The sequence below is a fragment of the Martes martes genome, assembly GCF_963455335.1.
Source record: "Martes martes genome assembly, chromosome: 1".
Lineage (NCBI taxonomy): Eukaryota > Metazoa > Chordata > Mammalia > Carnivora > Mustelidae > Martes > Martes martes.
Window position 1 is genome coordinate 147,298,994 of NC_137888.1, and position 13,837 is coordinate 147,312,830.

General features: G+C 43.8%; 1 protein-coding gene across 1 annotated transcript in view; it reads left to right on the plus strand.

Annotated features, from left to right (window-relative positions):
* ULK4 (unc-51 like kinase 4) overlaps positions 1-13,837 on the plus strand; it is a 610,308-nt gene that overhangs the window by 334,484 nt on the left and 261,987 nt on the right. Inside the window, exon 32 of the mRNA XM_080819657.1 lies at positions 12,578-12,683. Within this exon, the coding sequence (XP_080675783.1) occupies positions 12,578-12,683 (106 nt within the window). The remainder of the gene's footprint in view (positions 1-12,577; positions 12,684-13,837) is intronic.

Genomic DNA, 13,837 nt, shown 5'->3' on the forward strand with positions numbered 1-13,837 from the left:
GAGGAGATCATGCATTTTTTACCTTCAAATTAGTGTACACTATTTTATGTAATATAAAAGGATATCAACTGGGTAGACGTCTCAAAATAATGAATAATCAAATTGGTCACATATTTGTAAAGGTTTTCAGGTCTGTTTGTGTGTATATATGTTTGTGTGCATTTTAAAATGTATGCAAATTCACATTAAAACCACTTTGTTTTAATATGGGAGCTTACATTCATGCTGAGTCAGTTCTGTTTTCTATATTATGAAATCCTTTGACTCAGAGGGTAGTAATTCATAAACTTATCCTTTTCTACCCCTCCCTCCCTATATTTATGTGATGAAATTGGACTTCATGGTAACTCAGGTGACATGTGGTATTTAGGATTCTTTTAGTGGCTGAAGAAAGGCAGGATTCTGAGGACATTGTTTCACTCAACAACCTTTTGTTCTTGGGTTGATTAGGTGGACGTTGGAAAGACAGGGATAGTGTTACTTGTCTTGTGCTAAAACTTATATTTGAGTGATCTTTGCTACAATCCACAAGCAGATATTTGAGTGTGCAGAACTGTTCTGTTTGACTATAGGAAAGCATAGGAATTTGATATAATTTGGTATTATTTGATATTATTTAACACCTCTTTCAAATATTCCTTCAGAAGAGTCAAAGACAAAACTGCAAGTGGCAAAATAAAATATGTGCTTTTATTGGGAGTCTTAAGGATTACAATCAGAAGACACAGGTTTAATTGAAATAAAAAACGTGCTCTGGAGAGACAAAGTAGGTTAGCGTTTTTAAAGTGCAAAGAAAGGGGGTGCCTGGGTTGCTCAGTCAGTTAAGTGTCCAACTCTTGATTTTTGGCTCAGGTCATGATCTCAGGGTCCTGGGAATGAGCCCCAAGTTGGGCTCCCTGCTTGTGGGGAATCTGCTGTGCCTCTGTCCCGCCCCCACCCCTGCTTGTGCTCTTTCTCTCAAATCAATAAAATCTTAAAAAAAAAAAAATTGGAAAGAGAATTTACGTAAGTCATAGTGAAGAAACGGTGATTGATGCTGGCTTATCTACAGTTACATTAATCTATGTTTGATTGGTTGCTAAGGCTAATACTGGGCAGAAAATCCATTAAAGTCCATTATAACATAAGTAGATGCCTTGACTTTTAGCTGAGTTCAGTTAAAAACCCTCTGAGAATTTGAGACAGAAGATGTGCATGAGCCCTACCTCCTCAGTGTCCTCCTGATTTCATTTTAAATAACTCTGTTAGCAGTGTTCATTCCGCCATATGCTCTCCGTTGCTGGAAGACACAGCATGTTTAGCATGGAAGGCTGTTAAAGCAGAAGAGGATCTTGGAGGTTAGCTTGAAACTCCAGCGGGTCACTCCTCATCGGTTGCCCACATCTGCATGTGTCAGGAGTAGGGCTTTCCCTTCTGCCTGTTTCTAGTAGAGCTCCCAGCCCTGCCCCTTGATATGTCAGCTGGTGCAAAATGATGAGTTGGGTGTTCTGTCCCCCTGCATTGTTGGGGGGAGGGGCTCCCTGTTCTCTGTATGGCTCCATATGATGTTTCCAGCTGCCTGAGGTTTTGCCTCTTGCCCTGCCCTTGATGGATCTGGTGACAATGACTTGGATGCTGTGGCTTAAAGTCATTGCTGTTGGAGTCATTCTGGAGCATTCTGTTGGAGCACCAGAGCCCACATTATTCAGAGCATGGTGATGTGAAATGTTTCAGACTGAAGCTATATTGTTTCTCCTCCTGCTTTTGGTTCCCAACCCTCTAAGGAACTTCCTGGGTGAAATCTGAAGCCAACCCTGGTACTTGCAGGGCAGGGAGAGATGGAAGAAACAGGCTGGCCACTTCAGGTTGGTAGGTGGCCATTTCATAAGCAAAGAGAATTTATATACAAGGCTTGTCTTGGGCAGCAGCAAGACAGTGGATCTCTGCACTGCCTGCCAAATGTTAAAAGTTTGTAGATAGAGGCCTTAACTGGGTTCAGTCATATATACCATGCAGGTGTTTTCAACACCTGGTCACTATCTCTGGTCACTATCCTTGGAGCCTCTGGGAGCTGGAAAGGTAAGCAGAACCCACATTCCAAGGGCGGGGAGGGGTTGGGAGCCACCGAGTACCTTGGTCAACTGGCAGTCTTGTCTTTTTGATGACTTTCCTTAATAGCTTCAAGACAGGTTTTTGGGGGTGCCTGGGTGGCTCAGTGAGTTAAAGCCTCTGCCTTCGGCTCGGGTCATGATCCCAGGGTCCTGGGATCAAGCCCCACATAGGGCTCTCTGCTCAGCAGGGAGCCTGCTTCCTCCTCTCTTCTCTCTCTCTCTCTGCCTGCCTCTCTGCCTACTTGTGATCTCTATCTGTCAAATACATAAATAAAATCTTTTAAAAAAAAAAGGTTTTTGTGTGTGTGTGTGCACATGTGTGTTTGGTTTGGTTGTTTAATGGGCTACTAGTGCCCTCAGAGTTGAGATTCTAAGATTAGCCAATAAGACTGGTGACGAATAGACTCCAGCCCTCTATGCATGTCCCAGAAGCTCAGGGACAGCTCAGGAAAACTCTCCTAAAGATCAGCGCCCCTTCTCTGTGCACCCCATACAAATAGACTGGACAGCATTCACCTGTGCTCATCCATTGTCAAGCAAGCCATCAGAAGGGAGGATCCCATGTCAGCCCTTCTGCCCAAGGGGACCACACATCTTTTCATTTGCAGCTCATCAAAATTCACACCCAGAAAGGGCACTATTATTCCATATATTCATGGGGGTGTGGGGGGATGGCTGGGTGAGAGTGTGGTAGCAAGAAAACAATCCCAACACATGTGTTCCTTGAATTGAGAAAGAGCTTGAAATGGTTGGCGTTAAACAGAATCATTTGCTCCTTCGCTCCCTGTCTGTTGGGGATGGCCCGGGTCACCTGGGGCCTGACACTAGGCAATGCTAATAGGCAGAGACCCAAGCTGTTGTCTCTGTACGTGTCCCATTGCAATGTTGATCAGCATTTAATTTGGAGATACCCCATGGCTGAACACATAATATGTCAGCTGACTGACTTCTAGTTCCTAATTGAGGTGACCAGCTGCCCTCTGATAGAGTTTTTGTTTATCACCTATAGACCTGGGGGTTGTACCCTGAGCTTATCTTTTCTCATTTTTCTTTCTTGAGGAAATCCAGTAGTCCCTTTTTTTCCCTTCCCATCCTTTCCAGTCTTTCTCCCTTCTGTCCTTTGTCCCTCCCTTCTCAGCACTCATTCTGATTTCTGGTTTTCTTTTTGACCTGCTTGAAGAAAACTTAACGAAACCATCCTGATATATAATTTCTTACAGCGGAATTGTATTTATTGGGGGTACAGGAATTAAAAATATGAAAATCCCACACCCTTCCCTTTCCCTTCTTCCCTACTCCCTCATTCCTAAGCTTAAGGGACTTCCCAGGTACTGGTGGGACAGTTGCTTTGATCCAGAAGCAGTTGATGTGAGCAAATAGATGAGTCTTGGTTATCCAGCATACAGCCAAGACCCCCATAGGGATTTGTCCCAGAATAGATGTTGAAGAGGGGGGTTAGGTTTCAGCTGATATCACAAGGTCCTTAGGAGATGCCCAGCCTAGCTTTGTCTAAGAAATGATTTTAAGCTCTCAATATTCCCCTTCTAGGTTTTAGAAATGAAACTGGCCAATATATGGTCATGTTCTTCCTTCGTCAAGTTTGTCAATCTCTTGACTCCTCTGGAATCTCCCTCTTTTTCTTGTGTTCCCAGGACATGCCCAGCTCTCTGCTCAGGGTCTGTGAGTTTCTTGATCCCTTCTCCCAAAACTTTTTCCAACACAAGACCCTTTTACCCTGCCCATGGTTGTCCAGCCTTGATCCACATCAATGCTTTTATGCTTGTACCCAGTTTATGCTTACATTAGAATATCTTCAAATGCCAGTTAATATTTTGGGTCCTTGCTGGCCTTTTTTTTATTACCTAGTAGATGAAAAATTCTTCAGATGATTTTATCCTTTTACAACCCATTCATTCTCCAAGATGGTATAGTTTCTATCATTGTGTGGCCAAAAATGAGCATATTGAATGTTCCAAAGTGATTATACAGATATAACTGTTATTATCTAAGTAGAGTCTCAAAAAAGGAAAGCTGGTTGCCCTCAGTTATGGAGGTTGAGAACAGAAGTGTGGTCATGAACAAAATACCAAGTGCACCAAATTCCAGGGTGAGTGACAAAGTTCCAGGCTGCCTCATGCTGCTGGTTGGTAAGTATCCAGTGTATGTATTTGCAGTTCCCCTGATGTCTGACTTGTTACCTGCTCAGAATAACTTATTGGAGAAATGCGCTCCTTCTTTGAAATTTCAGCTGAGATGGTGAAATGGGTAGGCTGTGTTGCCTCTTTAGAGAAAGCCCTGTGCTACAAAAACTGGTTGAGAGATCCAATGAGATCCAGACAGTATGTGTTTTGGGGATGTGGGGGTCAGTAGGTATTATATCAAGGTATTCCCATGTCTTTAGGAGTAGCTGACCTAGCAAAGAGGTGTTAAGGGCACTGAATCTGTAGCTCCAGGGAGCAGTGCCTATAATGTTTGAAAAAAAAAAAATGAAAGAGAGAGAGAGAGAAAGAAAGAAAGATAGGTAGATCAGTTTTTAAAGTGGCTAACTTGACTCTGCATGTCCAAATGTAAATTGTGAGGACAAAGTGAGGTGGTGGGGAAGGAGGAGGAAATTCTGAGTTGAAGTCCTGGCCTGCTCCTTATATTCTCTTCTAGAACCTCAGTTTCTTTATCTTTAAAACCCAAAGATTGAACTAGCAAGTTCTCTAAGATTCTTCCAAAGTCTGGTAGTATGATTCTTGCTTAGCTCCTGCATAGCCTCCTGGTTTGGGGCAGGCCAAGGAGCTCTTTCCTCAGCCTGGTTTCCTTTCTGCTTACCACACTATCTCTTTGCGCTCTCCGAAAACCTAGGTTCAAAGAAACTTGCCAGTCAGCACAGTCTTTCCCCTGCAGACTTTGCTAGTACTCCTTTGAGACAGGAACTGTGAGTACCAACACTTGGTAAACTCCCAACATGGGCACTTTGCAAACTCCCCTGGTAGAAGACAGCTGTGATTAAAAACGGTCTTGTGATAATGGAATGTATTGATCTTATCATTCATCATATGTAATATTTTCTTTCTTTAAAATGGGACACTTATTTTTTTTTGTGAGCAATCACTTTTTAAAAAATACTTATTTATTTGTCAGAGAGAGACAAAGAACAAGCAGGGGGAGTGGCAGGCAGAGGGAGAAGCAGGCTCCCAGCTGAGCAAGGAACCCAATGTGGGGCTTAATCTCAAGACCCTGGGATTATGACCTGAGCTGAAGGCAGATGCTTAGTCGACTGGGTCACCCATGTGTCCCAAGTGAGCAAACACTTTTAACAGAGAGTACCATTAAAATTGTGTCAGCATTGGCGTGTCTGGGTGGCTCAGTTGATTAGGCATCTGCCTTTGGCTCAGGTCATGATCTCAGGGTCCTGGGATCGAGCCCACATCGGGCCCCATGCTCAGCAGAGTGTGTTTCTCCCTCTCTCTCTGCCCATCCCCCCCAACCTGTGTGTGCTCTCTCTCTCAATAAATAGAAAATCTTTTAAAAAATTTTGTCAGCATCTTTCAGGATTTTGGGAATATGTATTTTCCATGCTGATGCAAGTGCTTCATGAGTCCTTGACAACAATTTCACATGGGAGGAATTTTATGTATTTGAAGTAAAAAGGTCTGAATTTATCATTTATTGCAAATATTCAAAAGAAAGTATGTATCTATTTAAACTTTTTGAGAAAGATTATGCTCATTGCTCAATAAGTATTTATCAGTTATTTATTGAAGACAATATCTAGTCTGTGACAAGGTAATTCTTTGAAAGAGAATCCCATGAGCTATCTATCCCTTCCCCAGCTGTATTCACCCAAGCAGCTTTGAGCCAGTTTGTTTCTTAGTTAATCTGCTGGAGGCCTCTGCATACCAGGCACTGCACCTCGCACTGGGGACATGATTAAAAGTCCCAGTTCTGCCCTCCAGGAGCTTGGCATCAGGTGAGGACTGGATGAGCCATGGGTTACCATATATAGTAGGTGCTTTGATGAAGTCAGACACAGGAAGGTGCCGGTAGTGCTGCCCACCAAGAAGGACAGCTTTCCCCCCTACCCCCATCCTTGCCGGCTTCAGCAAACAGCATCTGGCCAGAAGTTTTTTTTTTTTTAAGATTTTATTTATTTGCCAGAGAGAGAGAGAGAGAGTACACACAAGCAGGCCAAGAGGCAGGCAGAGGCAGCGAGAGAAGCAGGTTCCCTGACGAGCAAGGAGCCCGATGCGGGATTCGATCCCAGGACCCTGGGATCATGACCTGAGCTGAAGGCAGCGGCTTAACCAACTGAGCCACCCAGGCGTCCCAGGCCAGAATTTTTAAGAGTGAACATTAGTTTGCCAAGACTGTACTTTTGTAACATTTTATTATTGTCTATTATTTTGGACAGTGGCAGGGATGTGATAGGATGGCGGAAGGAGTTGTGTGCCTGGATGCACACCTGTATTTTCTCATTTGTCCCCCCTACCTGGGGACTGTGTTTGGCTCAGATAGGGTGTTGTAGGGCAGTTTGGCCTGTCAACCCCCTAGGCAGACACATGAAAGGGGTGCTGTCTATTCCTGGGGACACTGGTCCTGGCTGCTTCCCTCCATCTCACTCTATTGCCAGGGCTCTCCTTCCTGAGTAGCACTGGCTCCGACCCAGCGCGCCTGCCTTGAGGGCTCTACTGGGAGCCAGAAGGATGGAAATTTCCTGCTAGAAGCTTAAATAATGTGAAAGGGCAGGAGGGCTGAGCAAGCCAAGTGACACAGTTAATCTACCAGAAGGGCATCCATAGCAGTCCGCCGTTGGTGTTGAGCAAGGACTGGATTTCTCAGGCTGAGCTCAGCATATGATTGGCAAGTGGTGCCATTTGGTCCATAGTCTCCCTTCTGTGCCAGCTGGAATGTGTTGCTAATAAGAACTTGTATTTGCTGCTGCTAGAGGGCCCCTATACTATTGGTCAGTCAAATTAAAAAACTTAAATTCTTTTCTCTCATGTCTTTGAATCGGAAAGATAATGACCCAAATCAAGGAAGAGACTTAATTCTATACCTCCAGGCTTTTAGGGTGAGAGCATCCTACACCTTTGGCTACAGATGGGGAAGAACATGCCCGAGGGTCTCCCTTAGCCTCCTCAGAGAATGCTAAGCCCCCAGCAGCCCTGACCATAAAGGCAGAGGAGCTGTTTGACTGTTTCACAACTGGCAGAGCAAATGCCCACTGGTAGTTGCCCCAAGCCCCAACATCATCACACCCAAAACATTCTCGCTTCAGATGCCCAGATCTGGGCCTTGCTTCCCAGGAAATCCCATATATCTATTTACAAGGTAAACGAGTGGAGATTGATTTTTTTTTAAAAGATTTATTTATTTATTTGACAGGCAGAGATCACAAATAGGCAGAGAGGCAGGCAGAGAGAGGGAGAGGAGGAAGCAGGCTCCCCGCTGAGCAGAGAGCCCGATGCGGGGGGCTCGATCCCAGGACCCTGGGATCATGACCTGAGCCGAAGGCAGAGGCTTAACCCACTGAGCCACCCAGGCGCCCCTGGAGATTGATTTTAAATTTGTGCTCCTTCAGGTTGTTCCCTTCCCTTTTCCTTACCCACAGGAGTCAGAATTTGGTTCAATAAATCATGAAAATATTTCTCAAATCATAATATGATACTTCCCTGGGATTGAGAGCAGTGGAGCTAGAATGCCCTTGCTTCTGCCATCCCCTGGTTCTTGTGCCCTCTCTCCCCTCAGGCCTTAGAATCCCCCTGAGGCTCTGGACAAATGGGATGGTGGGAGCAATGGCCCTCCACCTTGGGACTACAGTGGGCTCTAATATACTCCCTGGGCCTTCAGGCCCCAGGTTTAAGCCCTGGGAATGGGGGTGGGTCTTGCCACTCAAGAAAAAGGAGCCTGGTTAGCAGTGCAGGACAGGAGGCGAGAAGGAGAGACTCCACTAGGAGCTTATGGCAGCCCCAGCCAAAGACGACAACCACCTTTTTTTTTTTTTTTTTTTTTTTTTTTAAGCAGAGGAGAGCTTCAAGAGGGGCCCATGGAGAATCAAGGGGAATTCATTGCAGATGGGATGTGGAGGCGGGAGAGAGGGGGCGGTCCCAGGTGATTTCTGGATTTATGGCTGCATCGTAGACAGATGGTAGAGCTCTTCATTGAGACAGGACGCCAGAGGATGATGTGTGAGGGGAAAGGACAGGATGAATTCAGTTTGGATCCCATTGGGTTGGAGCTCTTCCACTCTGATACACTGATTTCATCTTAATGCTCTGAAGAGTCTTCTGTGGGCTCCAGATGTCTAGGAATCTAGCTTTATGGGAGAAGGTATAAAAAGGAAAGTGAGCGGATGCCTACTCTGTTTCTGTTACCTCTGTACTCTATCCTAGCACATGCGCAGTAGACTAGCATCCTGCTGTGCAACTTGCAAAAAGTTTCCCCCTGAAATGTGATCTCACTGTGTGTTGAAATAGGACGTGCCCTGTGTTTATTTCCCAGAGATTATACATTTCATGTTCACAATCCTTGCGTGTGCTTCTGTTTTTCTGCCTCCTCTCAGTTTCCAACTTCCCCAAGGACCAGAGCTTGTCTTTTATTTTGCCCTCTTTGGAATTCTGACCCCACACCAAAGGCAAAAGAGAGTGACCATTGCTCATTGTTACTTTCCATTGCTTAAGGTGTTTCCTGCCTTGACGATTGAGAGCCCTGCCAAACTTTAGAGTCTGGCCATCTGACGTCTTTGAATGCCATTTCTGTCCTCAGATATTAGAAGAAAGTATAATACTTTGTTTACAGTGAAGCTGCTATGGGAAGGCTGATCATTTTTCAGGAGTGTTTCCTTGCCGTGCCCTTGGTAGTTCAGAGCTGTCCTCTTTAAGCACTGAAGCAATTAGTTTTGAGAAGACTGATTCTTCAGGGTCCAGTGCTCCCCTGCCTTTCATTTGCTGAAGCTGTACATTTTAATGAAGTTGTTTCATCTATGTTGCCAAACATGAGGATTTTGCTGCTTCAATTCCAATTATCTCTACTGGCGAACGCTATGTTGTATTAGTACTCTCAAGTTCTCTGTTTATTAAATGTCCATATATTATGGCATTAGGCATACAAATTAGGTCAGCTGTGCTTATTGATGGGTTATGAATAAAGGGGTTAAGTATTTCGTCATAATCTTAAAATGCAGTGGGATGGCCTTCCATGGCTTTGCACATGGTCAGTGATGCCTTCTCTGATGAGCTCTTCTGCCTTTCTTACCCAGAGGTCGAGGCTCATGCTGAGTGTCTGAGCAATGGGGCTGTTGTATGTACTTCCAGTTTTTGGAGTAATATGCTTATACTTATTCTTTTCTTTCCTCTACTTGCCTGGCACCTCCACTGGCTTCCTAGGTTCTGTGTCTTACAGCATGGTGATATCTACAGAGGGCACTTATGAAACCAGGAGAGGCCAGCAGTGGTGGCACAGGCAGGACAGCGCTACCATAGCAACCCCAATTCAGTATTTCTCTGCTTCTTTCTCCTGCCACGCCCCAATCTGGGCCCTTTATATACCTCCCACCTTACCCTGTGGGTCCTCAGATTGTACGGGTTACCCTGGGATGTGCTGATGGGCTGGAAGCTCTCATCTCCTCTCCCATCTCTCCTCTCTTGTGCCCATCACTGTGGGTCACCAGGCAATGCTGCATGGCGATGAGGTGCATGGCTTCCACCATCCCACAGACCCAGTCCTAGCTTCAGTTTTGAAGAGCTGGGTGATCCTTGGCAAGTTACACTTCACCTCGCTAACGTCATTGTCTGTATCTATAGGAAGGGGAGAACTGTAGCCACTTCAGTGTTTCTGTGAGGATCAGATGAGACAGTGATATAGGTTACATGCCTGGGGTATGGGCTGTGGCACACAGTGTCCCATCAGCAAACTGTTAGCACTGCCTCATCTCCCCCCTGTCCCTCGTAGGCCTGCGTGGCTGCTCTGCCACCACTGGGCTAAGATCAGCACGGAGGCCACTGGTGCCTGAGCCACTGACCGTGCCAAAGGCTCTGTTGCAAGTCATCAGCTGCTGCTTTCTTTCCTTACACTGCTTTACTTGTATGTGTTCCTTGCTTTTATTCATAAGCCGCAGGGATTCATAAGCCGTGGAGAAAAGAAAAGTAAAGAAAAAAAAGACATCAGGACTTTACCTAGCCTTCTGTTATAATCTTTTTACCTTGGAACTCAGTCATAGCTTTCTGGGAGGAGGGGCTGCCCTAGAGGAGCATCTAATGGGGACCCAGTCTTTCATCAGGATCATCCCTCCCCTCTGGCTTGGCCTGTGGTCTTTGAACCAGACTTGAGCTTCCCACTTGTCTTTACATCAGGCTTGCAGAGTCCCCGAGAACAACTCTGGCCCCACATATTTACCCCTTATTTTCTCCCTTCCTATAATCCTCTACTCTAACTTTAAATAACCGTGGTGTTTTTCAATGCATCGTTTATCCCCTGTAGGCTAATACGGTTGTGAACAGCAGGAACAAATTTTATTAAAGTTGCTAAGAGAAATGAAATAACTCAATTTGATAGAAGTTAATGGAAGTGTGTTTAACTCATTTTTATACCTTCTCAACTGTGATGTATTTCATTCTTTCTGGGGGAAATGATGACCTGGGCCATAGCAGTAGCTGTGTCAGTCCACTTGGAGAACCGCAGCGTCATCTGGAGCAGGAGCAAGGACTCTGTTCCACGCTCTTCCTCCCCAACACTATGTAGGAGATATATGTATGTATGTATATGTGTGTGTGTGTATATATATACATATACATATATTTAAATGTATATGTAAATTTATGTGTGTAAATATATATTTTTAATACATTACATATGTGTTATATACAAAAATATATTTATTTCATAATATATATTTGTAAATATATACATTTACAAGACAGATAAAGATTGTAGATGTATCTGTAGATAAATACAGCTGTAAGAGAGAAGAGTATGTAAATAGAATTCTCTACTATAATTTTTACAAAGTCCTCACTTTATATTAAACAGAGTTCATAGTTTATGAATGGCTTGAAATCCAACAACAAAGAAACTAAAAAACAACAATTGTTTTTTATAATGGCTAGAAAAGAAAAGGAACCATTTCTCCCAGTCTTGTTATAGGATTATTGGTTTCTTTTATTTCCTGCATCAAATATTTTATCCTGCAGACCCCGAGTAGCATGGTGGGCTGGGGCTTTAAATGATCAAGAGTGCACCTTGGCTTTCTGCCCCTCTGTAGACTGAGTTGTGGGCTGGGAGAGGCCTTCATTTTGCAGGGACTCTGGAACCTCCAGGGCAGGAGTCCAAGAACCTGGTTGGCCAGGGGACAGTCCTGGGTTCGTAGTGTTCGGGGTAATGGGGATTTGGATAGTTGGCTTTTATATGAAAGGAAATGCCGATATCAGCAAGTGGTGCTCACCCCATGAGTAGAAGGGAAAACGAAAGTATTGGCTTCACAGGGAGGCGAAAATATTACCAAGAGCATCATAGAAAAGGTACATTTAATCATAAGAAATGTATATAGTGAAGGAACAATAGATTTATCTCCAGCAAAACTGCCCTGTATTTGCTGACAGGCTGGTCTTTGAACAAGGAGCAGAATGTGTTATTTTATCGAATGGGACCAAAAAAATAAAAAGAAAACGAAAACGAAAAAGATGTATTAGCTTCTCTTTTCCTATGTATCGTTAGTTACTTTATCATGAATAACATGTTGTGTCATCTTGTGCTTATTAATCACCCCTTCCTTCCAACCAGCTGTATGAATAATTAGATGAAATTGGTGGCAGACCATCGCTTCCATATTCATCTTCTTAAACTGGCGTCAGTGGAACATTCAAACATGAACATCTACTCTTAAGTGTGTGTGTTTCTAAAGAAGGGTAGAAATTGTTAGGCACGGGGTTTGCAAAGCAACCCCCTTGTCTCAGATCAAGCGAAGAACTAGATGGTGAGACTTGGAACATCAGGTGGCTGGCATGGCTGGGAGGCACACATCTGGGGACAGAGCAGCTTCAGAAGCAGATGCAGGGCTGGTGTTTCTGTAAGCTTTGAAAACCAGGGTTTCCTGGTCATCCTGCTGCATCCGTCACTCTGAGACGTGGTAGCTTTATTTTGTGACCTCAGTCACTTTCAGGTGTGTGGTCTCCTAAGCTCCATGTGGTTGATTCCTAGTCACTCTGACACCCCTGTCCCCCGGCTAAAGCCCAGAGGCTGTGTGGTTGTCACTCAACTCGTGGGTAAGGGAGTGCATGGTGCGGTGCTGGTACCCTGAAAAGTTCATGCTGCCTCCCCTCTGACTTAACGCCCTGATGGGGAGTGCCATAATGCAGAAGGGTCTGCTTCACTAAAGCACAGAAAGATAATTGTTTAACCTTATGCGAAGGGACTGAAGGGACGGAGGTCATTTGACCACTTGTCTCTATCGTGATGTAATTGGAATTTTATATAGTTATGATGGAAATTGTTATCTATTGCAGGAACATCAGGAGAACATTTTGGGTAACACCATGCAAAGTGTGATTGCATTACTCAACAATTTGGTTGCCGGCAAAGATTCAAATATGAAGCTACTTTATGAACAAGGTAAATGCTCCTTAGAATCCATTTTGAGTCTTGATTTCTGCCTATTTTATTATTTTCCTCATCATGTATAGCAGGGAGTCAAGAAGTGCTGTTCAAAGGTGATAAATCAAAATAGATATTTAAGAATCTATGAATAATAATGTTATCAGTTAAAAAAGGAAATGTGGTTGGATTGTGGTAGTTTCTCTAAGTTCACTTATTTTCCTTTAGGGCTGAAAGTTTCCTTCCTCCTATACGCACTGTTACAGATGATAAACCAAGAAGTACGAGTGTGAACATGGTAGTTAGACTTATCGTTGTCAGTCAGAATAAAAACATTTAGTCCAAGACATCTTAGAAAAAGAGATCGGATGAGTTGAGGGTGGCTTTATGTTAGTTACATCTTGTGCATATCTATAACATTAAGATTAAAAACATTTTTATAAGACTTTATTTTTTTTAGACCAGTTTTAGGTTTAAAACTACATTGAGAGGTAGGTACAAAAATTTCCCACATAACCCCTGCCCCCATTTATATCTTCCCCTTCTAATTATCTTTTTATCGTCTCTCTAGTATTGTTTTTTCCAGAATGGCACTGTTGGAATCCTAGAGTATGTAGCTTTTTAGGATTGGTGACTTTCACCTAGTGATATGCATTTCTGGTTCCTCCATGTCTTTCCATGACTTGTTAACTCATTTCTTTTCAGCACTGAGTAATACTCCATTTGTCTGGATATACCACAGTTTGTTTTTTTTTTTAATTTTTTTTTTCTTCTAAATCCATTCCCCAGCTGAAGGATATCTTGGTTTCTTCAAGGCTTCATAACTAGGGTGTTGTCATCTAAATTAAGTCTAGATATCATGAGACCCCTTGGGTACATTTTTTGTAGGTGTAGCTCCTTGAATTTTGGTCCCTCTCAAACTTGAAGACTTGTGAACTAAGGACACAAGTTATCTGCTCTGCCACATCTCTAGACTCTGATGAGAAAATACAGAAAGAAATGCCCTCATAGAAACTCTCATTTAAAAGGAAAAACTAAGGACACCTGGGTGGCTTAGTGGGTTAAAGCCTCTGCCTTTGGCTCAGGTCATGATCCCAGGGTCCTGGGATCGAGCCCCGTGCTGGGCTCTCTGCTTAGCAGGGAGTCTGCTTCCTCCTCTCTCTCTCTCTCTG